We start from the raw sequence: 26,530 nt of genomic DNA, 5'->3' as shown, positions 1-26,530 counted from the left end.
AGAAGGGGACAGGATCACAACTGGGAGTTGGGAGATTCATCTGGCAGAAAGTGAATGAGAACAATCAGGGCCCACATAATTTTCTAAGCCAAGGGTGCATTTGGTTACTAACCACAGCATAACACTGATAATTACGGGATAGCATAAAGAAATCATGAGAACCTTTTTCTTCTGATAATTCTGGCACAGCAAACAAAACAAGCTGAATTACACTCAATTTTATCAAGAAGGACTTGTGCCCAGCTTCTTAATCCAAGCCCTTGGAACACTCAGATTTGCAGGGGTGCCCACTTAAACATCATCATTCAATGAATTTGAAGAAATAGTGAAAATTCAGTTCAAATATAGAAACTGAAAATTATTCTCATAAAATCACAAATAACCAAACATATGTCAGGTTTTCCTAAACTGGAAAAACCAGATAGGGAATGGTTATAATTGGAACTGGCCTCTTGAGCAGATTTCAGTCTTGTAGAGATGTGGGTTAACATTTGAAACTATGATTCATGGAGACTGGGGTCAGTTTTGCAATATATTTTTATAGCTACTGCTATTGGGCTTTGGCTATGGAGCAGATCTGTAGACATTGGCTCAGATGAATGGATTTGAGATCCATTTCCACCAAAACTTCAAAGTAAAACAAGATTCTGCTCTTTTGTAAGATATGGCTAAAGAGTAAATGAAAAAAAGGAAGCCGCAAAGCCAGATGTTCTTCTTTCATGGGATGGGAAGTGGGGTTAGTGCCATCAGCCAAAGCAGAAGCAATGAGATTCTAATGGGAGTTCTGTTTCTGCACAATATTTGGTGTGTTTCTTTAGGAAGAGCACTAACGGCTTTCTGTTATTTCCTAGGAGATTTTGCAAGGCACACTTTCAAAAGGTGAAAAGATTTAATTTTCTTTTGTCTTAATGAGTTCTCATGTAAATATGGCTGATCCCTGTGATCTCTTGGAACTGTTCAGCAACATTCGTGGGTGAACAGCTGAGTTCTGCAGAGCAGGAAAAGGGCTTCCCTTATCTCTCTGTAAATTGGTCCCAGTGTCTTTGGTTTAAAACCATTTCATCATTTGGAAAAAAAAAAAAACCAGAAGGCAAAGGACAAACCTCCTCAACGTTTTTTTCTTAGAAAACAAACTTCTGCATTCTCCATCAATGTGACAGAGCAGAATAAAGCAAAGGATGGCTGTGTGAAAATGACATTACCATATGAATGTAACTTTCTTCCTCTTCTCCGGAAACTGAATTGGCAAATATTCTTGCTGAATTAATACCGTCTCTTTCTGGTGAGATAAAGCTCATTCGATTGCTATGAAGAAAAACACAGGAGAGGTTAAGGAAGCATCTTACAGATGCACTGAAATGAAGCCAAAACCTGACACAGTCCATATGGTGAATAAACTCACACAAAGGCTGTGGCCTTTATAGAGAGGATGTCCAAAGCCACTCCTTAGCTCTAGAAATAGTGTGCTATATTGCTGACTGATTTTGTTGATTTTTTTTTTCTCTGGGATTTATGAAAGTTTGCTATCTGGTACAACAGAAACTGTAAAACATTGAAGCAATCCTCTGCCAAGGGCTACAGAGCTATCATTCATTTGGGTAATAATGGGGGCAGTTACTTGGCTGTGCAGGTATTCACATTTTGGAGACTGATGTGAATTAATCAGCTGCTGGAGGTACATACAAAGGAACTTGGTCTGGCTTTGTACACAGTGTCAACACCTGCCACCTGTGCTATGGAGATGGCTGTGACTCAGCTCTTGCACAAGAAAATCTCTCCCATGAACACAACTTTCAGAGCTGCATGGTGAATAAATTACCACAGGCAAGCACAATGGGCTTGGTTAATAGAAAATTAGATGGCCTCTCTGTGCATGAACAGCATAATTCCTTTTGCTGTATTAGTTTCAGGCATAACTTTTAAATTTTTGTTAGTGTAAAACATGCAACCTCACTCTAAGCTCATTATCCTTCAGAACTCTGCACTGTGTCAGCATTGATTAACCTCAGTGCACTGGCAGGGGTGCTTGGGAGGCAGGGTATTGGCTTTCCCTAACAGGCAGCGTCAAGGGGCTTAACCAGCCTTGGACTGGATGTGAGAAAAGCCTCTGCAACTGAGAAACTGCTCACCTTGTGTCTCCTTTGCCCTTCACATGACAACCTGAAATGGGGGAGTGGAAATGCCCTGTCTGGCACTCATGCCAGCAAAACCCCACATTTTCTGGAGTGCCCAGGGTGTGTGGAGGAGATTGATGGGAATTTCTAGCTTTTGCACACATAATTCAGCACAGCTGCTTGTATTTTTTTTTTTTTTTGTGCCAAGACCCCTCCAGCCAAGGCTGAAGGCTGAAGTCCTCCCCTGCTTACAAGTTCCCTGAGGATGAGTCTTCTGCTGCCCTTGGAGCCCAACAGTATCATCTGCTCATACTACCTGGGCTGTGGGATCAAAAGAATTTGTTTTACCAACAACTAATTTCTAGTGACAAAAGGTCATGCCAAAAGTTCAAGTCTGGACTGCTGTGTGGCAGTGCAGAATTCTATACCCAATCTACAATTCAGACAGATCTTTATCTGATCTGGTTCTCCTTTGTTATAATTATTTTAAGGAGCAAAAGTGGCTCTATCATAGTTTAGGCATGCCAAGCTTTTAGCTATCATAGCAGCCACACCAGAGTGCAGACCAGCTCCAGGATGTTTAAAAGGAACCTTCAGATCATGATTCTGAATGCTCTGGAGCTGCCCATCATGAAAGGGAGCTCTGCTTTTCAGAGACAGCAAAAGCCTGGGGGATACTGAAAGGAACCTTGGGGAACTTCTGTTTCTGGACTTTGTCAGGAATCTTTCTTGTAGGATGGGATAAGTTTTAACTCTATTCCACACTAATGCTCAGACTATTGGAATGGCAGGTTTCTTGTTGACTTACTAAGGCACAGTCCACATCCTGGTCACGGCAGCATGCTCCCGGATTGTGGAGAGGTTCCTCAAGTCCAAAGGAGGTGGTCGTGCTGTAAGTACAAAAGGAACTATGTTTTCAATGAAAAGTACAGATTGTTTAGAAAAATGCAGTTTTGTATTAACAGAAAGAAACTAACAGAGTATTTCACAGAACATAACCAAGAAGGAAATCAGTAACAAATGATCTCTTTAGTCACTGCTGGAAAGCAAAGACCTTCAATCACCCTAAAATAACAGAATAAATATAGCTGGCATAAAGAGACCAAATGCCACACAAGATACATACACTTGCCCCAAATATGCTCTGTAAATGCTGCCTTGGAGAGGCTGGTTCAGCCTACAGGTTATAATAGGCTTTGGATTCTGTTCTAAACAAAAAGGTCCTATACATGGACATCAGGACCATTCCTGTCACCACTCAATGTACAGATGTCCACCATTCTCAAGACCCTTTAAGAAAGGATTTGAGTTTGCTTTTCTTCATGGCAATGGTCTAAATGTCTGTCCCCACTTTTACAGTAGCACTGCCTGAACCAATTTCTGAGCAACCCTGCGGAGCTGCAACCTTAAGAGCTTTAATATAGGCTAGGTTTAGGCAATTTCTCCACTTCAAAGCTGAATTTTGTCCTCAGTATATTCCCTTGAAGTGAACGTAGATTTTGGACATGCCATGAAAGCCAGAAGTGGAAAATTACCATCAGCAAAAACATCTGCAGAAAATTCCTGATTAAACTAAGACAGCTGTGCCTACCCAACAAAGATCTAACCAACAGCCACCACATCAAGTTTGAGTACTTGAGTGTTTGGATGTCCCATTCCTGGCAGGTCAGAGAGCTGGTGAGATAGGAGTACATGTACCTCAGAGTGGCAGGATTTAGTCTGCTGTCTCTCCCAGACTAGGTCCTGTTGGCTGTTTGTAGTCACAAGGAAAGCCAGGCACTGTGCTTATGCAGCCACCTGGGCTTTGACTGCAGAAAGAGCCGTGGAAGTTTATCCTCCACTCACAAAACACCCTGCAAGCACATCCTAGGCTACAGTGCTGTAAGTCATCCACGCAGCATTTCAACCCATCCTCTAGAGGCAGAATTGCTTTAGGACATGCCAAGGACACTGTCAAAAGAGGTCACCCATGTCCCCACCATCAGGACCCTCAGGCTTTGCACTTTAGGTCTGGGCTTACACTTCCTACGAGGCTTGAGGTCCCGGTTCACTGGAGGGGGCTCCACGTCAGAGGGAAGCTCAGGCAAGGGGCTGGTGAGCTTTTCAGTGCTGGCGATGGGGAAGGTGAAGGTGGCCGAGCCGGGGCTCATGGGGATGTATCCGTCAGGGGAGCAGTCGGAGCCGGGCGCGGAGGGAGAGGTGCTGGGGCGCATGGGCACGTAGCTGTCCTCGGCGCCGTCCGCGGCCGGCGAGCACAGCGGGGAGAACCGGCACGGCTGCACGGGCACAGCAGGAGCAGAGAGAGAGAGAAAGGGCACCATTAATGCACAGCCGGGAGCTGCTGTGAGCTGGGAACACACCTGAGCTGAGCCCCCTCTGATGGGGCCTCACAGAGGCAAAAGATGGGGTGACAAGAGACAAATGCATGAGTTCAGATTAACACTCCAGCTCTGGAGCAGTCCACGCTGAGCTTCACAAGTCACTGCTGGAAACTAGAACCAAACTGATTGGTAACTTTATTGGTTTAATCCTCCAACTTCAGCGAGGCTGCACTTATGTCTCACAGCAGTAATTCTTACCCATAAAATGTGGGAGGATCCTGAATACAAAACAAGTCTGAAAGGATAACACCTGATGGACTGTACAAATGTGGCAAATGTGGAACCTGAGACAGCAGACACAGATCTACAACTCACTTCTGATCACTGAGAATTAGCATTAGAAAATCACTTCATGCAGGTTAGTGCTGGCTGAGTGGTGAGAGGGAGCGATTACAATTCTTGCAAGCTTTCAATAAGGAGAAAAAAGTTGCCCACTACCAGCAAAGGATCTCCCACAGAAGACAGCATCCAGCCTCAGGCAGAAGAATGGCTATGTGATGTGAGATGGTGCTGCTTAGATCTGTCAAAGGCAGGAAGCTGTGGACTGATAAAGCCTTCAATCACAGGCACTGTCAGAGCAGACATTTCCAAATGTCCTAAAGAAGAGATATTCCTCAGGACCATGAAGTGATAGGCTTCTTTAGACCCCTTTTTCAAGTAATAAGCCATTTGCTCTGGTGCTCTTGGTCAACAGTTTAATTCTTGAGGCTACTGGTAACCTTTTCCATAACAGACCCAGCCACATCTGCTTTAAAACCAGGGTGCCCAGTATTGAGGCCTCTCCCTCCCTCTCCTCTCAAAGGCTGACTGAGGCCAAAAAGCAGCCAGCACCAAAGTTGCCCAAAGCCAAGCACCTTTTTCATTTTTTAAATTCTTCTGCTGAACAGAGGAGAAGAATGATTGAATATCAGGATGTGAAATGATTCACTCTGAAGTTTACGTGCTAGTGTTTTAAATTTGTGCAGAGTACTTACCAAATTCAAGCTAAGCCTCTTATCTCGACTTCTTAGGGAACTGCCTTCCATGTCTGCTGCAAGGAAAAAAAAAAGTGATTAAAAATGGGTTAAGGCAGTGCAACTGTACAGAGATTATTCTGGAGTAAAACATATGGCTCTAAAATAATTAGAGATTTATACAGATTCCATAACTTCTAAATGAGGAAATACAATGACACTTAAGCCTAGATCCAACTCAGCAGCATTTCCAGAGTGATTACATTTATTTTAAGTATGATGAAACCAAGGAACCTGTTCATGTACAATACAGCTGCAACTTATGCTTCCTGTAACACAAGCAGTTGGGGAAAAAGACTGGTGTGGGAGAAAGCAAGCAAGCATTTAAATGCAGCTCCTGCTCTAGTTCTCTGTTTTCCCAGCTGTCAAACTGGGGAAATTATATGAAAAGGGGCTATTATAGATAATATTATTTCTTGGATATTTATTTAGAAGCCTTTTAAGGTGCCAGGGAAGCAATTGTCATTGTACAGAAAGTGGTGCGTGGGGGAACTTATTGGTAGGAGAAAAATTCTTTGCCTTGTCATCCAGAAGTGCTGATGTGGTGCAAGGGGCTCAAGGTGATGGGGAATGAATAGCCTGATCACAGAGACAATCACCAGTCTCCTTGTGTAGGTGGGCCTTGGTCTTGGTATAAGCCAATTTTATTTTCCAAGAAAAAGCCAAAAACCCCTAAAATCCAGCATTCAGCACATAGAAGATCAGCTTGGGAGATGCTTACAACCACCATCCTTTTCTGAAAAGGGATTTTCTGTGCAGAAAATGGCTTTTCTGTGGGAATGCCCCAAATCCCCGCAACCATGTTAATCCATTCCCTGCTCTTATGGTAGAGATGTCAGTACTGCAGCTGGGGTTTTTTTGGTGGCACCAGCCAAAAAGGCTAAACAAGAACAAAGCAATTCAGTTAGTGCAGATATTATTATTCAGATAGACACAGTCACTGTCCTGGGACAGCTATATTTATTTATTATGGCAAAAAGACATAGAGGCACAAGGCTGTGGCAGGTGCCAGGATACAGGTGTCTCACAGCTCATCCTCCTTCATGGCACTTCCACTCATGCTGCTTTCACCCTGGGCCAATTACATCTGGGCACCTTTTGTAGGTTAGCAGGGCAAAAAATTAAGTTAATAACTTGAGTGCACTCACTGGAGAAGCTGGTGAGGACCTGCTGCTTTCTCCTTCTTTATTTTTCAGATCTTTCTTGTTAAATGTATTTTAATTCAGAGTTTAACCCTTCAAATAGTTTCAGCTACACTTAGGGTAAGAAAAAGTGGCAGCACTTATTAATTCATTGCTGCCCCCATCAGGCAGAGACAACCCTGCAGCACAGCAGCACAATATGACATTTGGCCACTTAATCCTCTTAGAGACATTTTGGTGTAAATTGGGTTGGAGGATCATGAACCAGCTGCATTGGAGCAGCACACGTGCAGAAGCAAGAGCAGCACCTCTCATGGAGCAACCAAAGGTAGCTGATAATTAAGAACAGCAATTCTATTGATGGGTGTTTCTCCAGAAACCTTCCAAGAATTGTCTGTATGCTGACAAGCAGACCCAGCAGAGATCTCCTTGCTTTAGCTTCTGAGCTTTAAGAGCAAGATCTAACAGCCCCACACATTGTCTGGTCATTCAAAGTGCAGGAGTCAAAAGGATGCTTGCCCTTAAAAACCTACTATTTTCCTCATCAAGAATGAAGGTTTTCACATGACTACAGTATACTTGATGATTTCCAGCCAGGTATTCCAGCTGCCTCCCTATTCTCTGTGGTTCCATGTAATAAAGCTCTTTCATACTGTGTATGCTGTTTTCTGACACCATGATGTTCTGGGTTTTGACTGCTGCTCTTTTTTGTGATGATGTTTCAGGAGCAAGTGGAAAAGCCAGCTCAGCTCAGAGTAGAGTCTGCTTTGCAGCCTTGCCTTGCTCTGTAGCAGCAGGTTTTCAGACTGCCCAGACAGAAGTGCAAGGACAGAGTGGGATTTGTTCAAGGACATGCAGAGTCCCTGGTTCAACCAGGATTACATCCCATCCCGTGTCTCCCTGACTTCCTGGTCTTTACTCTAAGCTGTGAAAAGACACACAGCTATCACAGAATAGACTGGGTGTAGCAAAGCAGCACAGCTCCAAAGGCATTTCCCACATGCAAGCCCACAGTCTGACCTGTATAAACAGAGTTTGGCATTGCCCAATTCAATGGCTGACTTCTCATTTTGGTTTTTCTACTGCTTTCTCTTCTGAGGTGGAAGGGTAAAAATTAGCAAGGCATGAGGCACCCTGAAAGGATCAGAGTGAAATTGCTGCCTATCTGTACACATACTGAGAGGCTTCTACACAGCAGGAGCAAACCTAAGGGACTGAATCCTGCTTGCTAATTTGAAAGCAGCACTTGGTGTTACATTGGGTGGTGTAAGATTTCACACAGGGCAGGGCAGAGGGGTACAACAGGAAGTCAAAACCATTCTGTGAATGTGGGCAGCTCCACGCCCCACATTGGTGCTGCTTTGCTGGCTCTTGGACGTGCACTCACCTTTCCAGTTCCTCATGTTGTCCAAGCTGGACAAGGAGATCCTTCTGGGCACCAGAGCGACCTGAGGCCGGCAGATCCCCGCGTGCCCGTTCTGCAGGGCCCCGCTGCCCAGCTCCTCTCCCCTCCTGTCCGAGAAGTGCGTTGGCTTGGGTGGCCGTGGCGGCGGCGTGTTGGACAGCACGTCCAGCTGCGTTACCCCATAGGGCAGCGCCTTCTGGCTCTTGTCAATCTGAAATGTCGGTGTCAGCGGCGTCCCCAGCAGTGGGGAAGAGGAGGAAAAGTCACTGGATGGCCCACTGATGTCTGTACTCCTGGACACCATGCTGGGATTTGCCACTGGGGCTCCGACCTGGTGCACAGCGCCAGCGCTGGTTGGCTGTACAAGGTACAAGGAGGGCTGGGATTGCAAGGAATCAACAAAAACATCGTCTGATGATGTTTGCTCCAGAGATCTGTCTGAATTTGACCAGCTGTCACACCTGCAAGGAGACAGAGGTCAGGACCTGAGCTTTCCTTTTCTTCTGGCTGGAAGAACACAACAAACAAAAAAGCCAGCCACACAGTCTGGGACATGACCTGTCCCCTCTGAGCTGGACTGGAGGCTGGGGCACTTTGTGGAGCACCTTGGGCAACTGCAGGTGTCTGGAGGGATGCTGTGTGTCAGATCCTCAGCCAAACACCTTGGAAAAGGACAGAACCAACACATGATGCTTAACCACTAATCTGTGCTATGAAAAGCACCCTGTAAATTGGATTAGGCTGGTGGTCCCCTGTTGTGTTTGGGAGCCAGCCCTGAGTGGCAGGGCTCCCTGGGGCTGTGTGCCCCAGTTTCATGCCTGAACAGACAGAGGGGGGCTCCAGCCTGACACATCTGGCAGAGCCCAGACTCACCTGTTGTGGCTGATCTTGCCCGACTCACAGTTGGACAGGAAGAGGTAGTCAGGGAGGAAGACTGACCCAGACTCACTGGGGGTCTCCTCGGCGGCAGCATCAGCAGCAGCGTGCTCGACTGAGAAGGAGGGGTCGGCGATGCGGGAGGCGTGGGTGGAGGCGGCCGGCGAGGGCTGTGGGGACGAGGTCGTGTGAGACAGGCTCTCCACAGAACCTGCAATGGCAACAGATGGCCCGGCTGAGGGATGGCTCTGCCTCGCCCTGGCCCTCTGACTGTCCTGGCTGTCACCACCCTGCTTTTGCACCAGGGATGTTTTAGCCAGAGCAGCCAGTGAGTCAAGGCAAACACTGGTTCTGGGTAGGGGGGAGCCTCATTTTACTACCCCTGTCTAGGCTGTCAAAGTCCTTCAGGCTGTAGGAAATGAAGACCCCTTGCTCTGGGGTCCCCCTCTCCCTCCTGCAGCCAGCAATGAAGAACAGATCCTGCTGAAGAAAGAGCTGAAGCACAGCAGCCTGTTTTACCAAGTATTTTCTTAGTATCTAATGCAAATAATTAATTATACATCTCCAACACTTCAAATTAATGGTGATAAGGAAAGGGATTGCTTTCTTGCTACTTTTTAGATTTCAGTAGACAAGCCTGATCATTCCAGCTCATGGAGTAGCCAGACAAGGTCTGAACTTGTCTACAAGCTTTTTATGCCTCTCTCGGCTGGACACCAAACCACAGGAGCAGCGCTGTGGCTGTAACTGCCCAGCTGGAGGCTTCTGGGCTCTGCTGAGAAAAGTGACACTACTTTTCTGGATGTCACAAGGCACAGGGAGTCTGAGCTCACTGACACCTTCTCTGGGCATAACACTCCAATGTCCCCAGCACAGAGTGGGATGGCAGTGGGACAGGAGGGAGTCTGGGCTGCAGGCAGTGGGGCTGGCCCAGAGCTGGCTGCCTGCTCACACCATCAAGGCCACCCTTCAATGGCAGCCTGTGGCTGAGACACACAGACTCATCTGGCCTGAGCACTGCCTGGCAGCAGAGAAGTCTGGTTCTGCTCCTCTCCCAACCTCTGTCCCTGCAAGAGTGCTGGGCAGAAGGGAAGAAGGAGTGATGTCTGAGACACACAGAGTCAAGCTAAACAATGCTTTTGGGGCATTCCAACTCAAAAAATCAAGTGCAATCCAGACCTCCCACGAGGGGCAGCTGTGGAATGGGAACGGTATCTTTACAGAGCAGCTCCCCAAAAGCATCTGCTCCTGGCAGCAAGCTCAAACAGTGGCACCAAGAGCACAAGTCCTCAGTTAGGGAATATGATTTTTCTAATGAAGTTCCAGGTTGCTGCATGGCAGTTCCTTCACCAGAGCTGTGTGGGGACGGGGCAGTGCTCACTGGGTCCCTGACACCTGCAGGGCTTAGCAGTGGATACCCATCTCTGTGGCTCAGACACTGCCGGAGTCAAAGCTGCCAAAATGAAAAACCCCACAGAAGAAACAAACACAAGAAACCAGCAACTGCTGATAAAACCATACCGAGAATTAACATGCTTTTAATGTGCAGCAAGATGGCAGATTTATCTAATGCTGATATCCAGAACTTGATGGAAATTCTGGGAACCAGCCCCTGACCAGCTGCATGTGTCCTGTGCCCCACATCCTGCACTGTGTGCTGAGGTCCTGAGACCCTCCAGCAGGTCCAGTCTAGTCCCAACCTCAACAGAGCCATAGACCTTGGCACTGTACCAGGTAGCTGTAGTCACTTCTCAACTCTGGGAGGTGCTGGGTATACATGCAAGCAGACCAGGAGGGATGGAGAAGACTGCCAAGACTTGAGTGGTTAGACAGAAACACGATTAAACATAAATGAAACCCTCTCAGGCATGTGGTGTAATTCTTGGGGCCATCCCATACAGGGCCAGGAGTTTGGCTTGGTGATCCTTACAGGTCCCTTCCAACTGAGGATAGTCTATGATTCCAGTGATCAGGATCCCACACCAGCCACAGCAGGCTTCACCCCTGATCTTTCAGATAGCAGAAGAATAAAACAGCTAATCTTCCCTCCCTGCACTGTCGTACATCTCATCCCTTTCAACCTGGGAGGGAGCTGCTTCTTTCCTTCCCATCTACCACTATTGACTTCCTGTTGCTTCCTCCAATTAGCTTCAGAGATCTGGGCAGTGGTGGGCCTCAGGTCAGCAAAGCATCTAAGAGCATGCTTAAATTCAAGTGTAAGCAAAGGATTTGCTTTAATTTTGAGCAGGTGCTTATAGCAGCAGGGTTGCATCAGTGATCATCTGGAAGGAATGGCTTTTACAGGATTTCACATTTGCAAAGCAGAGCTGAAGGCTGCAGCCTTCCCATCTTAAAAATAACTTTTGTTCATTGTGCTGGCTCAGACAGTAACTCTGCCTTTAAATCCAGGACTCAGAGCTGTCTTGCAAGCTGACAATGATCAAACATACACTGGGCTAACTCCCATGGGATCTCAGAAAATCATGTTCACCATCTGACTACATTTAAAAAAACCCAACAAACCAACAACTAAAACTGCCATAATGCATAAGAAAGAAATTAATGACATTCTGAGTTATTAACACAGAGAACGAACAGGCCTGAACTCCATCTGGTACTCACAGGGTTTAGCCATGGATTATCCCATCAGGAAAGGCTGTGAGCTGCAGACCACATGGCAACGGTTATGAGCAGGAGGGAGGGGTGGGGACAGCACAGACCTGCCCTTTTCTGACCTTCAGGGGCTCAGGGACCTTCAGCCAGCTCCTCACAGACTGTTCCTGTCCCTGCCAGCTCTGCTGGTAACCAAATTGTGTGCATTAAAACTACCATGACAGCAGCTGGGCAGAATAAATTATGCATGGCTATTTTCAACAGTGAGAAGGCAGAGAATAGGTTTGGTGCCTACCATCCCCTTTGCCAGAGAGACAGCAAGAGGTGTCAGATGCCAAAATAACTGCTTAGGTGGGTACTAACACCAAACATTTCTGCCCTGCAATTATGGAGAAAGCCACCACAGAGGCTGCACAGCATCTTCGACAGTGACCTCTCCCATCAGTGAAGGGCCATAGCTTGGAGGAACAGAGGGCTTTCCCCTTCTGCTACAGACCCCAGCCCCCTCCCCAAAAATTGCTACGGTGCAACAGCTGTGCAGGGGGCTGGTGGAATAGGGGTCTTCTTCTCACATCAACCACCCCAAGGCTGCACTGACATACCAAGGAGGTAGAAATAATAACAGTAAGGCTTCCTAATGAAACTGGTTAAACAAACTTCCCACTAGTTTCTCCAGTGAAAGGCTGTTACACTGGATTGTATCAATTAGTCACAGCTTCAGCTTGCACGTGGGATAAACTGTGCCCCTGGTGTCCCACTTCATTTCATCCCTTCCTCTGCCCCAGTCACTTGGGCCAAGCATCCTCCCAATCCCCTGCATGGCCATGGATCCTGTGGGGCTAGGGAATGATGGCTCTATTGGGAGGTTTCACCAAAGATAGAAACAGATTTTGTTCAGATAGGGCAGGAAAACCAGGAGCAAGACCTCTTCCTCTCTCCTCCAGCTGACTCCCCAGAGGTGCCAACTCCCCTGTCATTTCCAACACAGCCAGCAGCACTTTCTGGTGGCAGCAGTGTGTGAGTGCTGCTGGCAAGTCCTCCCTGACAGCCACCCTCCCAGGTGCTTCCTGACATCTGCGTGGAGCTGCCGTGTCATCTCTGCCTCTCAGCTGTCCCCTCTCCTGTTGACTACAGAGCTGTGCTCACAGGAGCCACGGCTTTTGTAACTTCACTCCGCATGCGGCTGCCAACACCTCTGGTGTGGGGAGCTGGCTGTCCATCCTTCTTTGCTGCTGGAAGGGACTAACTGGGAACAACAGGACAGCACTTACAGCTGAGTCACTGCATAAACCTGTGGCTACACTTTGGGCATTAAGCAGAGAAAGCAGCAGATTGTATTTTGGTTTCAGTCACAGCAAATTTTCAGATATGCACAGATTAAGAGTGATATGACTCATAGCAGGGACTAGTGTTTTTTTAAAGCAGTAGCATTCAAGTTAAAAAAGCATGTGGCACTTAATAGGGCTTTTCTCTTCTAATGTTAATTTTAAAGGGTAGTTTGTTTAAACCTACAGGCTTTTGGAGAATTTAGGAGATCCTGAAAAGCTGAAGCAATTAGCAACTGTTTGAAATGTGATGTGCAACTTGTGGAACTGTGCAGATTTAAATCAGAGGATCTAGATATGCTTGGCAGCCTGACCTGGATACACCCCAGACCTGAGCTCACTGGCAGGAGCTGCAGGATAAATAGAAGCTCTTAGAAGCTATTTGGCATTAGAGACAGAGCAAGTGCATATCTGGAGGCTTAGCTCACACCATCCTTGATGAGGGCTGCAAGTTCATGTGCCAGACTTTGTACTGAATCAAGGCAAATGCTCAGCAGTGCTAAACTTCTTGGGGGGTAATATCTGCCTTGGAAAGCTGGAGTGTCAGATTTCCCAGCTGCTGCTGCAAGAGCTGTCATTTCTCATCCATCAGTGCCCACACTGGCAATCTTTGTTCAGAGAGAAACACCAATGCGTAATACTCTGAGTATTGTCCATGTGCAAGTCTTACAAGCAGTAGTGCACTGCACCAGCAAAACAGAGAAGGCATTTTCCAGTATAAATGCATCTGTCTGGGACTGTCTTAAGACACTATCTTAGCTCCTTGCCACAGATCACATCCCCCATTAACATCCTCACACAGTGCCAGGAGAAGGCTGCCTACACATTTGAGAGACAAAAATTATTTTTCTATTTTGCATAGAAGGGTTTACCTTAACTTCAGAGTAATTGGTAAAGCTATATCTCAAATAAACCTACACCAGAAGAACAACAACTCAGCATGAACAAAGGTAGTACAGTAGGAAGGTGGTTATTGAACATCCCTAATTCCATCCAACCTCCAAAGGGCAGTAGATTCGAATCCCTACCAGACCTACTTTAAAATTTGTATTCATGGGCAGCTTGTACTGACACATAATCTGTCAGCAAGTTTTCATGGTGGTTTCTGAAGTGAATGGGAAAAGAACAGACATCACATTTGTAACAGAACCACTGCAGTGTTCTTGCCACTCCCATTTTCCTCAGAAGACACTACTCAAAGGGCAGCTAAACCATGCCAGAAACCATGATAGATTAAAATAAAATCTTTCCCATAGCCTTTTATTTCTTATCTAGTTGCTTGGTAATGGTGTGGCCATGCAGCACTTGCAGACACCAGCAGCGCTCTGAGTGCAGCAGCACAAAGGCCATGGAAGGATAAACTGCCTGGCCACACATGATACCCCCAAACACATTACTGCCCTAGGGCTTGTGTCCCTCCACAGCCCCCTCTTCTACTCCTGCACTGCCTTTTATCACATTGAAGGCTTCGTTCTGACTCACTTCCTCTGAAACTCTCAAATTGCTGCTGTATCTGCCCCTTGGAATTGTCAAGGGAAAGACAGATTGCTGTTATCTGAGCCTGACTGTCTCATTTAAAAGGTAAGTTAATGATGGTACAGGTCCCCACTTTAATTACTGGCTACATCCATCTTGGAATGGTTAATCCTTGGCAGTTTTTCAAGAAATTCACTCTGCTGAGTATATATATACAGGTGTAGGGCCCAGCAAAAGAACTGTCTTGATGCTTCACTGGCAGGACTATCTCTTAAGTCTATACATACACTTCTAACACTCCTATCCTCTGCCTTTTCTTTGTTTTCTCTTATTAACAGACTAAGGCAGCTTAGTATTTCTGTCATTGATTTATGTACATGCGTATACACCCAAGTCTGTGCACATTCCACATCCAGCAAAGCCTGAGAAAATGGGAGTTGTGCAGGATGCTTTCCTGGAACAGGTGTCTTACATTAAGCCTAACTAAATAAGTACAAGACATGTAATGAAATAAATGGCCCCAGAAGATAACAGTCAGCTTTTCACATAAAACAGCACCTTTTCTTATTAAGGTCCTGCTGTTTGCTCCAGCAGGAATTGCTTCATCAAAGTGAGACCAAGCAGTCAGTGAGTATTCCCACCCAGCAGCAGTGAGGTCCCTGAGAACTTTCAGATCAGGATTTAGCAGCATCTCAGTCTGTACAGAGCTATAGGAACCACAGTCCTCTTACACTTGCCCAGCCCAGGTCCATGCCTCCTGTCACCCCTGGGCATTCTCCCAGCCTCCAAGATGAGCGTGATCCTACCTGTGCCATCTTCCAGATGTCCAAAGTTACAGATTTGGCTGATATTGCGCACCCAGATCTGCATCTCCTCCTCAGTCTTGGCTACCAGGTAGAAGGTGCGGTAGGTGGTCCTCACGATGAAGACAAAGTTGTTCTGAAATTCCTTCTTGATGAAGTTGGGCCCCGAGTGCTTCAGCACTTCACACTCATTGAGGTCTATGGTGCGGATGGGCTTTTTGGAGTGGTTGTTCCTGTAGTATTCCAGCACATCGGGGTTCCCGCTCATGCGGCCTCTGCGCAGCACGAACCAGCGCTTCCGCCAGGCCTGCAAGGGGCACAAACACCTTTAGTGCCAAGCACCCACTGCAGCAACCAGCCCACACACAGCATCAGCAGGGCTTGGAAAGACCCCTCAGCTCACTGAATCCAGTCATCAACCCAGCACTGCCAAGCCCATCGCTAAGCCATGTCCCTAAACATCACATCTACATGTGTTTTCAAGAATTCCAGGCATGGTGACTCCACCAGTTCCCTGAGCAGCCTGTTCCAATGCTTAACCACCTTTTCAGTGAAGAATTTTTTCCTAATGTCCAAACTAACCTCTCCTTAAAAAACCTGAGGCTGCTTTGTCTTGTTGCTCATTATCTGGGAGAAGAGCCTGACCCCCCTCCTGGCCACAACCTTCTTTCAGGTAGTTATAGAGTAATAAGGTCCTCCCTCAGGCCTCTCTTTACCAGGCTGAACAATCTGAGTTCCTTTAGCTGCTCCTCACAGAACGTGTGCTCCGTGCTTACTTTCTTTCAGGTTTTATAGTTGTTTTGATAAGCTGGCCAAATGGTGATTTTTATTTGATGCACTTGCTATCAGCTTGCATTGGAGATTGGAAAGCAGGCAGAAGGTTGTCCCTGGGAGGTCAAGATGAACATTCTCCCTTCCCCTCACTCTGCCAACATGATGCAATCAAAATGATCCAATACATCACCACCTCATCCATAGAAGAGAAAACAATTTTTTTTTTTTTTTGTAAAATGAAAATACCAAGAACTGCACATACCTAGAAACAAGTGCCTTTTGCCCAGCAAAGCCCAGAGCTACAGATACCCTGTGCAGCTTCCTGCCTATGGTTTTCAGTGCTATTACAAAGCTGTTTATGAGTTGACAATTACTTTTGAAAGCCCTGAACAAACCCCTGAGCTGAGTTTTAGTGCTAAAACTTCAGCATCTTACAAATGGACAATTATTTACACTGTCAACCTGAAGCAAACCTGGCAAGGACTGATGTTTTCTGACCCTTCTGATGAAGTATGGGTCCCATACAGGCTTAAATGAAGTCCTGGCAGCATCACTATAAAGCTACATACCTATTTCTAGGCACAAAATAATATACTTTTCTGGGTTTTTTTTCCCAGCAGCTGCTTTTGTTCATCACCAGTATAAGCACCTCTGTGTTGATTATAGCTGTCACCAACACCTACTCTGGGCCAGAAGAAATCAATCCTGATCTCTGTCCCACAGAGAAAACCCAAAATAAGACATCAGGACATTTGCCCTTGCCAAACTCCATAAAAACTGTGGGATATGTCATGCCCAAACCAGCCAGGCCAGGGAGCAGCCAGAGCTAAGGCTGCAGCTGCCTCAGCTCTGATGGAAACCTGGGAAAGGTGCAGGGGCTCATGCACTGCCCAGGGACCTCCAACAACTGCACAGACACTGGCTGCTTCACCTGCCTTCGCTGGAGTTAAAAGTTCATTGAAAGCAATGCCTGAACAACCACTGCCACAGCCTCCCTATCTGAATCTTACCCGAGAACTCTTGACAAAAGGACTTTGTCACAATGATGTAAATCTGGGTGGTAGCTTGTGTCTGAGTTAAAAATCACACTTATTTTGCAAAGAGTGGATCTGTTAGCTTAAAGACAGGCAACCATTCAATTGTAAGACAAAATAACAGAGTTCAGGCTGCTTTTAGTAAGATGTAAGAGTCCTTACTGGCACAGTTTAAGATAATCTAGGCACTACAGATTTTGCTGATGCTGAGCTCCCATAGGCATGGTGGTAGTAAAAATGAGCAACAAAAGAATATTAACAATTATTATGTCAGAAAAATGCTTTTCTTTTTGTGCTTCAAATAATTTTTTTTTCCAGTAGAGTCAGCTTTTCACAGGCTGTCAATATTCACCCAAAAATTTATCTAAGTAGTAAGTCTGTTCAGCCTGGCAGTACCTCAATCTCTTTTGAAAGCAAATGATTCTTCAAATACAGAGAATGAAATATCATGGAAAAAGCTCTTGGAAGGCTTAGCAAGCCTGTGAACAGGAGGAGCTTACAGACTGGGGCATCACATCAGGAATAAACAGGAAGAAGAGATGAGGTGCAAAGTATATTGCACAAAGAAAATTAAGTCTTGACCCAACTGACCTATAAAGTTTGGAGGTGATTTGTTCTCTGTTGGAAGTAGCTAGAGATAACAGATAACTGACACATCTTAGACAAGCATAATTTTGTGGAAGACAGGGAAAAGGAGAAATATGAAACAGAAAGGAAAGAAAAGAAAAATGTTTAATGGGGAAGGAACATTCTAGACTAGCCAGATACAACACTGGAACATGGGCCAGCAGGTACCTCATGTATAGTACCAAAAAGGGCCCAAATCTCTGTCACCTGCAATCCAATTCCTGCACAGGCTCAATGCACTCCCCACAGATAGATCAGGACAGAAAGGTCACAGCTCCTAACACATCCTCACCTCTAAATAACCAAAGAGAAATGCTTCAGGTATGAGACAAGAGCTGCTCCTTTGCCTCCCAGGGAAGTAGGCTGCTAAGGCAGTAAGGTGAAAACCCCCACACCCAGCTTTACCACAAAACCACCCCATATTTTCCCCTCCTAAATCTGCCAGCTTTGTGGCTTAAATACACTGGCTCCTGCTGATGGAAATTGGATAGAAATCCCCTGCATCTGAGCAAGCCGAGGAGGGAGGGGATGGGGGAGCGGCTGCCTGCCTGGCACCCTAGCTGGCAGCTGGGGGAAAGTGAAGCTCAGGGCTACCTGCTGCAGGTTGCTACAACACCCTGAGGCAGGACAGCCCAGTACCTGATTTCATTTCCAAGAATTTTGGTTTTTGTGATTCTAAAGGAATGTGTAGGCTGTGTTTAGCACAACCCAGGCAGCTGGTGAGAGGATAGAGAAAACTGCTGCTGTGCTTTGGGGAAAAGCCCATGGTGCCGCCATGAGGAGGCCCGGCTGGCCGTGTGTGTGTGCGGCGCTGTGGCTTGGCTGGTTTGGGTCTGTCCCTGAGAAGCTGCAGCCCGCTAACCTGTGGATACACAGTCTGATCTGATCGGCTTTGTCATGGGGCTGGCGCTGCCAGGCTGGACAGAGAGGTTCGTGCTGGGAGAGGAGAGCAGGGCTGGGTCTTTGGGAGCAAACAGTGGCTATGAGAGCTGAGCAGCCCTGAGGACAAGGCTGAGGGGAAGCAATGGCAGACAGCCGCCTGAATCTGCACGGCCTCGGGCAGTGTCGGCCCCGCTGCCTCTGGTGGCCCTCAGCGCCTTCCCCAGTCTGGCAGTGGGGCCCAGGCAGCCAGGCCGCCCTGGCAGCTGAAAAACAAGTAGATTTTTCTTGTGGGGGTTACACAGGGACTATAGGAACATGCAGGAAAGGAGGGGTGGAGTGAGGCAGAGGAACTGCCCTTTGGTGCTATCACAAGCTTGGGCAAGTCAACAGCCCTTGGCTGCCACCGTGGAGTGTCCCAAACATTAATGTGCTCTCAGCCTCATGGAGCTGCAGATAAATATCTGCAAAAAGCTGCCCGTGCTGCCAACCACTGCTGACACAGGGCAGGGAGAAACACGGAGGAATGGCACCCTGAGCCAGCAGTGCAGGTGAATCAACATTTGCACACTCTGATCTTCACAGACATTTAAGCACTCAAGCCCTCTTGAAATCTGGTGCCATGGCAGAGTGGCAGTGGCATGGGACAACGGGGAGTCTGCTGGAACCAGCTGGTGAGCTCCCCTGCTGCCTTGTGCCAGGGATGTTCTATGCCTGACACCAAAGAGTCACCTGAGGGAGCAAAAGCAGCAGACACCACCTCACCCAACGCTGGGAAATGGGGAGTGCTGCCAGCCCACTGCCCCAGCACACAGCCGTGGCTGGACTCAGGCACCCAGCACCAGGGAGGGCATAGAAGGATGGGAGGAGATAGGACCACCTCTTCCCTAGGTGCTTGCTCCTAACATCAGCTTCATTGTACCATCAAATTGCATCTGCACACACCTCAACTCTCTGGGCTTCTTTTCCTGCCTCCACTTCCTAAGGAAAAAGTGGCATCATCTGCTGACATGACACAGTTGCCTGAGTGGGTGGGGTTGAAGGACCATTTTTTGCACATTCTCTCACACTTGACACATCCAGTCCCATCACATCTCCCCAGCCTAATTTCCATTCTGAAACTTTCCCCCATATATGCCTTTACACACAAAATGCTGGCTCCAAAGCCCTTTTAATTATCCTAAATGCTGAGTGACAGTGCACAGGGTTTTTGGACAGGAGCAGGTTTGCCATTGCCAATAACAGGACTCGGCCTGTTCCATGGCATAGGCAAAGCAGGGGTTTTGGTTCTGGCACACCTTGCAGCAGGAGGCTCTTATCTCTGAGTCAAATATCCTCTTCTCATTTTCCTGGCATTTGCCTGCAATCTGCTCTACACCTCCTTTCCCCAGGGTAAGGGGATGCAGCACACTGGGGTCACTGTGAGCCCAGCAATGACAGCCCTAGCCAGACGAGTCAGCAGCAGCAGTTTTATCTCTCAGGGCCTCAGCAGCTCACACACCCTGGTGCAGAGGCTGCTTGGCCCCTCACAGTCCCTGTCCACAGGACAGGCACTTGTCCCTCTCTCCAGTGCCCACCCCAGCCCCAGGGCAGAGCAGGGTGGGTTTTATACAGCTGCACATCCTCGCTAGTTTCTTTTTTACCATTTACCAGTCACAAGGCTGCCTCCTCCTTTCCCTGTTACAGGACTGTCCCCGTGTCTGCTGAGGGTGTCGGTACCAGGCTAGGAGAGACCCTGGGAGCCCCTGCAGTGGCTTGAGGCCAGTGGGGACACCCAAGGAGGCAGCAGGGCCAGAGTGGCTGGGCTGTGGTGAGGAGGTATTTATTTCAGCTGGTCAGAGTCAGTAATATCTGCCAATATTTAGTCTAGAGCTGCACACACTACCAAATTTATGAGAATGTAGATCAATTTAAGGGGGAAAGACTGCACTCCCATGGCTGAGATGAAGTATATACTTCAATAGGTACTGATTCCTGGCATTCAGCTTAGGCTCCTCAATCACACTCTGAAAAGGTTCTATGCATCCATACTATTACATCCAAACTATTACATTTATTTTGGAGCCTCCTGAAATCATTATTTTCTTGATGAAGGAATGATAGGATGATTAGAAGTTTACACATCCTCCAAAGCCTTGTGGGCACTAGAGAGAAGGCTGTATCAGAGAAACACAACTACCATCAGATAAGAGCAAACATCAATCTAGAACAATTCTCATCTGCCCTTCGCAAGTGAAACAGTTCAATGCCAAAAGAAAGAAAGAATTTGCAGTAGCATTGGTTGGCTGCCAGCACATTCCTCTGTGTAACACAAACTATCAGTGTTTTCATCTTGGTCCTGAATTTTTGACTTTGGGAATTCCAGAGTCACATCTAAAAGAAAGAGGAACAGCTCTGTTTCCATTTCAGTAGGGTTTCCAAGAAAGAGATTGCTCCTTCCACAATCTGACGTTTCTGTTTCTGCTGAATGAGTGGTGTGAGGTTTAGAGGGCTGCTCTTACATGTGAACATTTGATCTACCTCAGCACTGTCAGACAAAAGCCATGAGCAAACTTATTCTGAGCTGAAAAACAGCTGGCTAGTGAACAGGGCAGAATGAAAGGTGAAAAGGTTTGGCCAAGGACCTTCATCACTTACCTTCTGCCCAAGGAACATGCTCTAATTTGTTTGTACAACATATCCAGTATTTGAGATCTAAATAATTTATTAAAGCACATACAAGCTCAGTGAGGTAAATTGGCCTGAAATGTAATTTGCCCCGTGGGTTTTGATTTTCTTATCATTTTAACAACAAAACACAGAACAACCAACAAATGTGAAATTCTTGACCAGCTATATTAATGCTTACAACTCCCCCATGAGGATAATCTTCATTTTACAGAATGCAGCAAAAGGGATGGCAGGGTGAAGCAAAACAAAAGGTGGCTGTGTGCTGGTTCCTTGCCTGCCTGGTGACCTTGCAGCCAGGACAGGCTGCAAGGACATGGCACAGTTCATGTGCTGGTCCCCAGGCCTGCTGCAGGGCCCCTGACACTCAAAGGAGAGTTTTAGAGCTCACTGATAGGGATCATTCAAAAGGCTTGACTATTTGGAATTGCTCTCATCCTACAAAATCTCTTGGAGAGGGGAAAGCAGCAAATCCCAGGAGAGAAGGGTTTGGCATGGCTTCTCTCCCAGAGCTGGTTGAGGGCTGGGTGCCTCAGTGCACAATGCTCCTCCTGCCACTCACTGTGGGCCCACAGCTTAAGTCACCACCCTTGGGGCAAGAGAACTAGCAGAGCTGCAGGATGATAGTCCCATGGGAGTGCCAGCATTTGAAACAAGTTTTCACAGCTTGTCTTTTTTAAAGAACAGTTTTTAAACATATTCCTGTGGAAAAAAGAAGTTAAGCGGAACTTTATAGCATTTCCTATAAAAAGCCCAAAAGAGGAAGTTAAAATTCATATGTAGTCAGGTTTGTAAGTAGCTGATTCTAAGCCCACTAAGACCATGTATGTTAACAGAAGTTCCCTGCCTGCAGAGTAGGGCTGCAGAGCATGGTCCCTGCAAGAGGAATCTGTGCACTGGCAAGGAGTCAGGATCAGCTCCCAGTGAACACCCTCATGTTCAAAGAGGACGTTGTTGGGAGCTCTTTGTGCCACTCTTTCCAGAGCAAAGGGCCAGTTCCATGCAGCACATGCTCCTCAGAATGTGAGACCCTTGCAGAAGGGGTCACACCTTGGCAGTGCTCGGTTGTAACGCTTAATTTATTCACTCACAGAAATCAGATTAAAAAGACCTCTTAAACCACCCAGCCTGTCCCCCAGTTGGAGTTACAATTTTGCTCTTTCAGTTGTGGCTGTTGGTCTGCAGCACCCATCAGCTCTGCATAATTAATCTCTCCCTGATGAGGCTGCCTGCTTGTCCCTTCCAGTTTGTCCCTGTGGAGCACTCTGGGAACAGATGAGCTCACTGTCCATCACTTACTGGTTTAATGCTTCTCTTGGGTTTTGTCTCCCTTGTTTTCCACTCAGCTCTCACAAATGTCTTCTCAGTAGTGAGAGTCTGAAACTCATGGTTTATGACTGGGAAAGAAAAATCAATAAATACTCAATTTCAGAGAGGGATACTCCTCCCTTAGGCCCTTCCTCTGCCTCCACATGCATGTAATTCTATTTAATCTAGAGAATAAAATAAGATATTTTTTGCAGCAATTTTTCTCCCTTTGCTTGGGTGCCTGGAAGTTGAGGGGCATTCTCGATTGTGCTGGAAAGACATTGGCTCTCCCTTTCCCTCCCCCTGCCTCTTCATGCCTACTACACCTCTGCCTTCTCAAGGCTAGAGCTCAGTTCTGGTGGGAAAAAGCTCTGAGCTAACCAGTGTTTCCATACAAAACAACTTTCCACACAGACTGGCACAAATGGTCTGGCTCACCCTGTGCAAAGGGCACAGACAATGAGCAGGACAGGCTACAGCCTCACAATGGATTTCCATCTGCCACGTTCTGACCGTGGTAGTTTCAGAATGACTTTAATGAACCCTGTTTCAAGAAAGTCACCATGAACCCTCGGAGGAGACGTGATGGCTACGTAGTGCAAGGGGAAATACCTGCTTCCTTTCAAGGTGATATAGCTACGTTAATTGACTAAAAACACCAGTCAGAAAATTTCCTGCACTTTAAGTGCAATGAGAGCTTTGTAATAAAGCACCTTAGAGGACATCCTGTAGAAGCAAAGACACGTCCTTGGTTTCTGTTTCTTTACATGAAGGAATCTGTGGTTTGTGAAGAAAAGATGACACACATTTAAAACAAAGTAGAAAAAAATCCCACAGTCATATGTTGCCTGCTAACCTGTACACATTCCCATTGCCTGCTCTACATTCTAATCCACACTGTTTATGATGCTTTACATAAACAAACATCTGCATCTGAGTGAGACACTGCTATTTAATAAACATGAAGATTCTTTACTCTAATGGGTTTGTTTGGGTATGGAGGGTCAAAGTCATAGAGACCCAAAAGCTTGAGAATTTTAAGTTCCTAAAATACTTGCAGAAGTTAAGAAAACAAGTTCTGAAAGTAAAATCAATAATGAAACAATTTTGGGGAGGGAGAAAGGAGCCAGACATCTGGATGAACAAATATAATTTCACTCATGTGCCCTGTCCTTTAATAAGAGCAATAAGGAACTGTGCTCCTCACAGTCATTTTGGTGAGAGGTTTCCCCTGAGGACACTGGCAAGGTGGCACAGCATCCCTTTGCTCCTCATGCAGGTAGGAATTGCTCACAGGACTCTGTGGGCTGCAGGGGAGCAGAAGTGCTGTGCCCTCCTTGCTTTCCCCATGGCTCCTGGCAGCTGGGTGTCAAGGGGCTCTTCCAGAGAGAAGAAATGTGGATGCTGTGGTCATGCTGCCCAGATGGGTCCTGGAGTTTGCAGGGAGGATGCTGATGGAGTATCTTATCTCACAAGATCTTGCTGTGGGGGAAAGCTCACTGACTGATCCCAGCTACAACAAACACCGTCACAGCGGAAAGCCACCACAGCTCCACCACACCCAGGAGGCTGAAATATGTCCAATGGCTTCACAGGGTCCTGTCCTGAGGTCTGTAGGCAGGCAGGACCTCACTGTCACCCCATCACTTGACAGAGCTCACCGCTCACCATTATCCCGAGGCTACAGAGATGGTTCTAGGCTGATGAAGCCTTCCCTGTGAAACACACAGCAGCAAAACATCCGAGAAGTGGTGGCAGGACATGAATCCATTTTCAGTGTATTTCTTTAACAGTGACATCCTGCAACAGGCATGGAGCCAAAGAATGCCCTCCCCACTGCCAGCCCAGGGCATCGCACCTCTATTCTTCCTCCTGTTTTGACAGCAATGGTGTTGGAGCTTTACCTGTGAACAGATGCCCTGCAAATATGTGCAGGCCTCTTTAAGCTCATGTACAGAAAGTGCAAGGATCAATCAATATGAAATTAGTGCTGACAGCCACCCTGGGGCAGGAGGCCAGCTGTGTCCCAAGGGCTGCACCTCCCGGGGAGAGGCTTGTGGCCAAGGGGGATTTGTCAGGAGCACTGAGGGACAAGGGCCAGCCGACAAACGTGACAGCACCTGTGGAGTGCCAGGAAGAGACACAGTTGGTATTAATAAAAAATGAAGTAACTCCCCAGCTGTACTTGGCTGTGGTTCATTTAGAGGGTAAATACAGTCTCACTTGCCTTCAAGAAACAACTGGAATTTTTGTGACTCAGCATCACTGTAAAGCTTTGCCCAAAGTGATCTGGAGAACTGATGCAAAATCAGGCTAAGGAAGAGAAAGCCAGCTGTGGTGTGGTATCTGCACAGGTCTGGGAACAGCCTTGGCCTCAGGATGGCCACTTTCCATCTGGGCTGCCAGCTCTTCTATGGACCACCAGCTCTCATCAAGAGAATGCTGCAATGGGTGAACGAAAGCCCTGGGTGGAGGGAAGCTGATTTTGACCAGCTGACCTTGCCTGGGCAGGCAGGTGGAGCCTGTCCCACCTGTATCCCTGCATGCTGTGACAACAGGCAGGGGGTACCAAAGTACTGGGCCCCAGGGCTGGATTCTACTCACATCATGAGCACCCTCATGAGCATCCTCATACCCTCTGTTTCATTTTGTCTTCCTTTTTCACTTTTAGTGGGGATGTAAAACAGGTCACAGCTCAGAGCAGAGTTCCCAGCAGCAGAAGACAGGACTGCAGTGCTTATTGCCACTCTCCCACCCAGAGTCCCCTGCTCCTCCAGGACAATTTTCCTTCCCAAGTGCAGGCACTGTGAAACACTAATTCCTTTAAGCTGCCTCTCAAATGACACCTTCTGTCTGCTGCTACAATTTTGCAAGCATTTAAGCTCCCCGACAGTGAAGACTTACAGGCAGGACTCTTTACATGAGGATGTTTACAGCCTCGCCAACTAGCCAAGAGTTTTAGTTCCATATTCCCTTACAGCATGTTTCTATGTAGCATTTAAAATGACATTGTTATCATCCTGAATGAAATTTAAGTTTCTGGAGTGCTTTTTTTCACCTTTGAATCCTAAAGCACTTGACAACTGGTACATCATGGTTACAGCCTCCATATGTTGTGATTTGTTCACCTGTCACAGGCTACACCTGCCTCTGAAGTTCTGCTGTGTTCCTGATACTTGGACTGCTCCTCCACACACCCACAGGGACACAGTCCCATCTGCGTGTTCAGCCTCAGCCAATCTGCAGCGACACTTGCATCTGAAACCCTTTATTAGCTGCATAAGGTGGCAGAGGTTGGTGGACAGAGAACTGCTGGTCTGGCTTGGTGCCACTCCTCTCCTCAGTTAAAAACCAAAATTTGGATTTCTCAGGATGCAGAATCTTTTACAGACACAAGTTGAAAACAGAGAGAAAGGAGAAAATACACTAACATGTCTTCTTGGACATAACCATTAACTTTGCTTTCTGTGAATGGAAAATATGCTGCTGAAGCATTAAATTGCCTAATAGGAATTCCTACTTTTACATAAAAAGTATTTGTGTAAAATTGTCTGGAAACTCCTAAGATCCCCCTGACTTCACAGAAAAAAAAAAAAAATTAATAGTAACCTCAGTAATAAGGTGTAATCTTGAATAGAGGTAAATTTTGATTTGTTAGAATGGCTTTAATCCAAAAGTCTCACACAGTCTTAAAGGATTTTTGGAAGACTCTGCATGGATCTTTGAGATCTTAATGAAAAATAGGTTGCTCCCAGGTTGTTTAAGAAACAAGAGTCCTGAAATACAAATGCCAGATATAAACATCTGCTGAATAACTGAATCTAGCTAAGTCACAGGAGTCTTCAGTCATTTTTGGAACCAAGTATAGGGAAATGTATATACCAAAGGGAATGAAGTTTGGACAAATTTTGAGCAAATTTGCTAAACTAATAGCTTTTATGGAAGGACTCCAAACCTGTTTCACTAAGGAAAGTAGTAGGGGCTAATCCCCTTTCTTGTCACTTGCAAGCACAATGTGAATACAGATGTGCAAAGCAGTTAAAGACTAGAAAAAACTGCCTGGAGATCGCGCCCTGCCTCAGGCTATCGGGAG

General features: G+C 46.7%; 1 protein-coding gene across 3 annotated transcripts in view; it reads right to left on the bottom strand.

Annotated features, from left to right (window-relative positions):
• Positions 1-26,530, bottom strand: part of GAB3 (GRB2 associated binding protein 3) — a 64,564-nt gene that overhangs the window by 5,538 nt on the left and 32,496 nt on the right. For 2 of the 3 annotated variants that reach the window (XM_021547884.4, XM_085570679.1), the window contains exons 2-8: positions 15,152-15,455; positions 8,929-9,142; positions 8,038-8,516; positions 5,470-5,525; positions 4,135-4,390; positions 2,923-3,004; positions 1,203-1,305 (exon numbers count right to left, since the gene is read on the bottom strand). In XM_021547884.4, the coding sequence (XP_021403559.1) occupies positions 1,203-1,305; positions 2,923-3,004; positions 4,135-4,390; positions 5,470-5,525; positions 8,038-8,516; positions 8,929-9,142; positions 15,152-15,455 (1,494 nt within the window). The remainder of the gene's footprint in view (positions 1-1,202; positions 1,306-2,922; positions 3,005-4,134; positions 4,391-5,469; positions 5,526-8,037; positions 8,517-8,928; positions 9,143-15,151; positions 15,456-26,530) is intronic. The other variant, XM_031504796.3, reaches the window with a different exon arrangement.

Source organism: Lonchura striata, chromosome 4A, assembly GCF_050655825.1.
Source record: "Lonchura striata isolate lonStrDom1 chromosome 4A, ASM5065582v1, whole genome shotgun sequence".
Classification (NCBI taxonomy): domain Eukaryota; kingdom Metazoa; phylum Chordata; class Aves; order Passeriformes; family Estrildidae; genus Lonchura; species Lonchura striata.
Note: the sequence above shows the minus strand (reverse complement) of the source record. Positions and strands in the feature narration are given on the sequence as shown.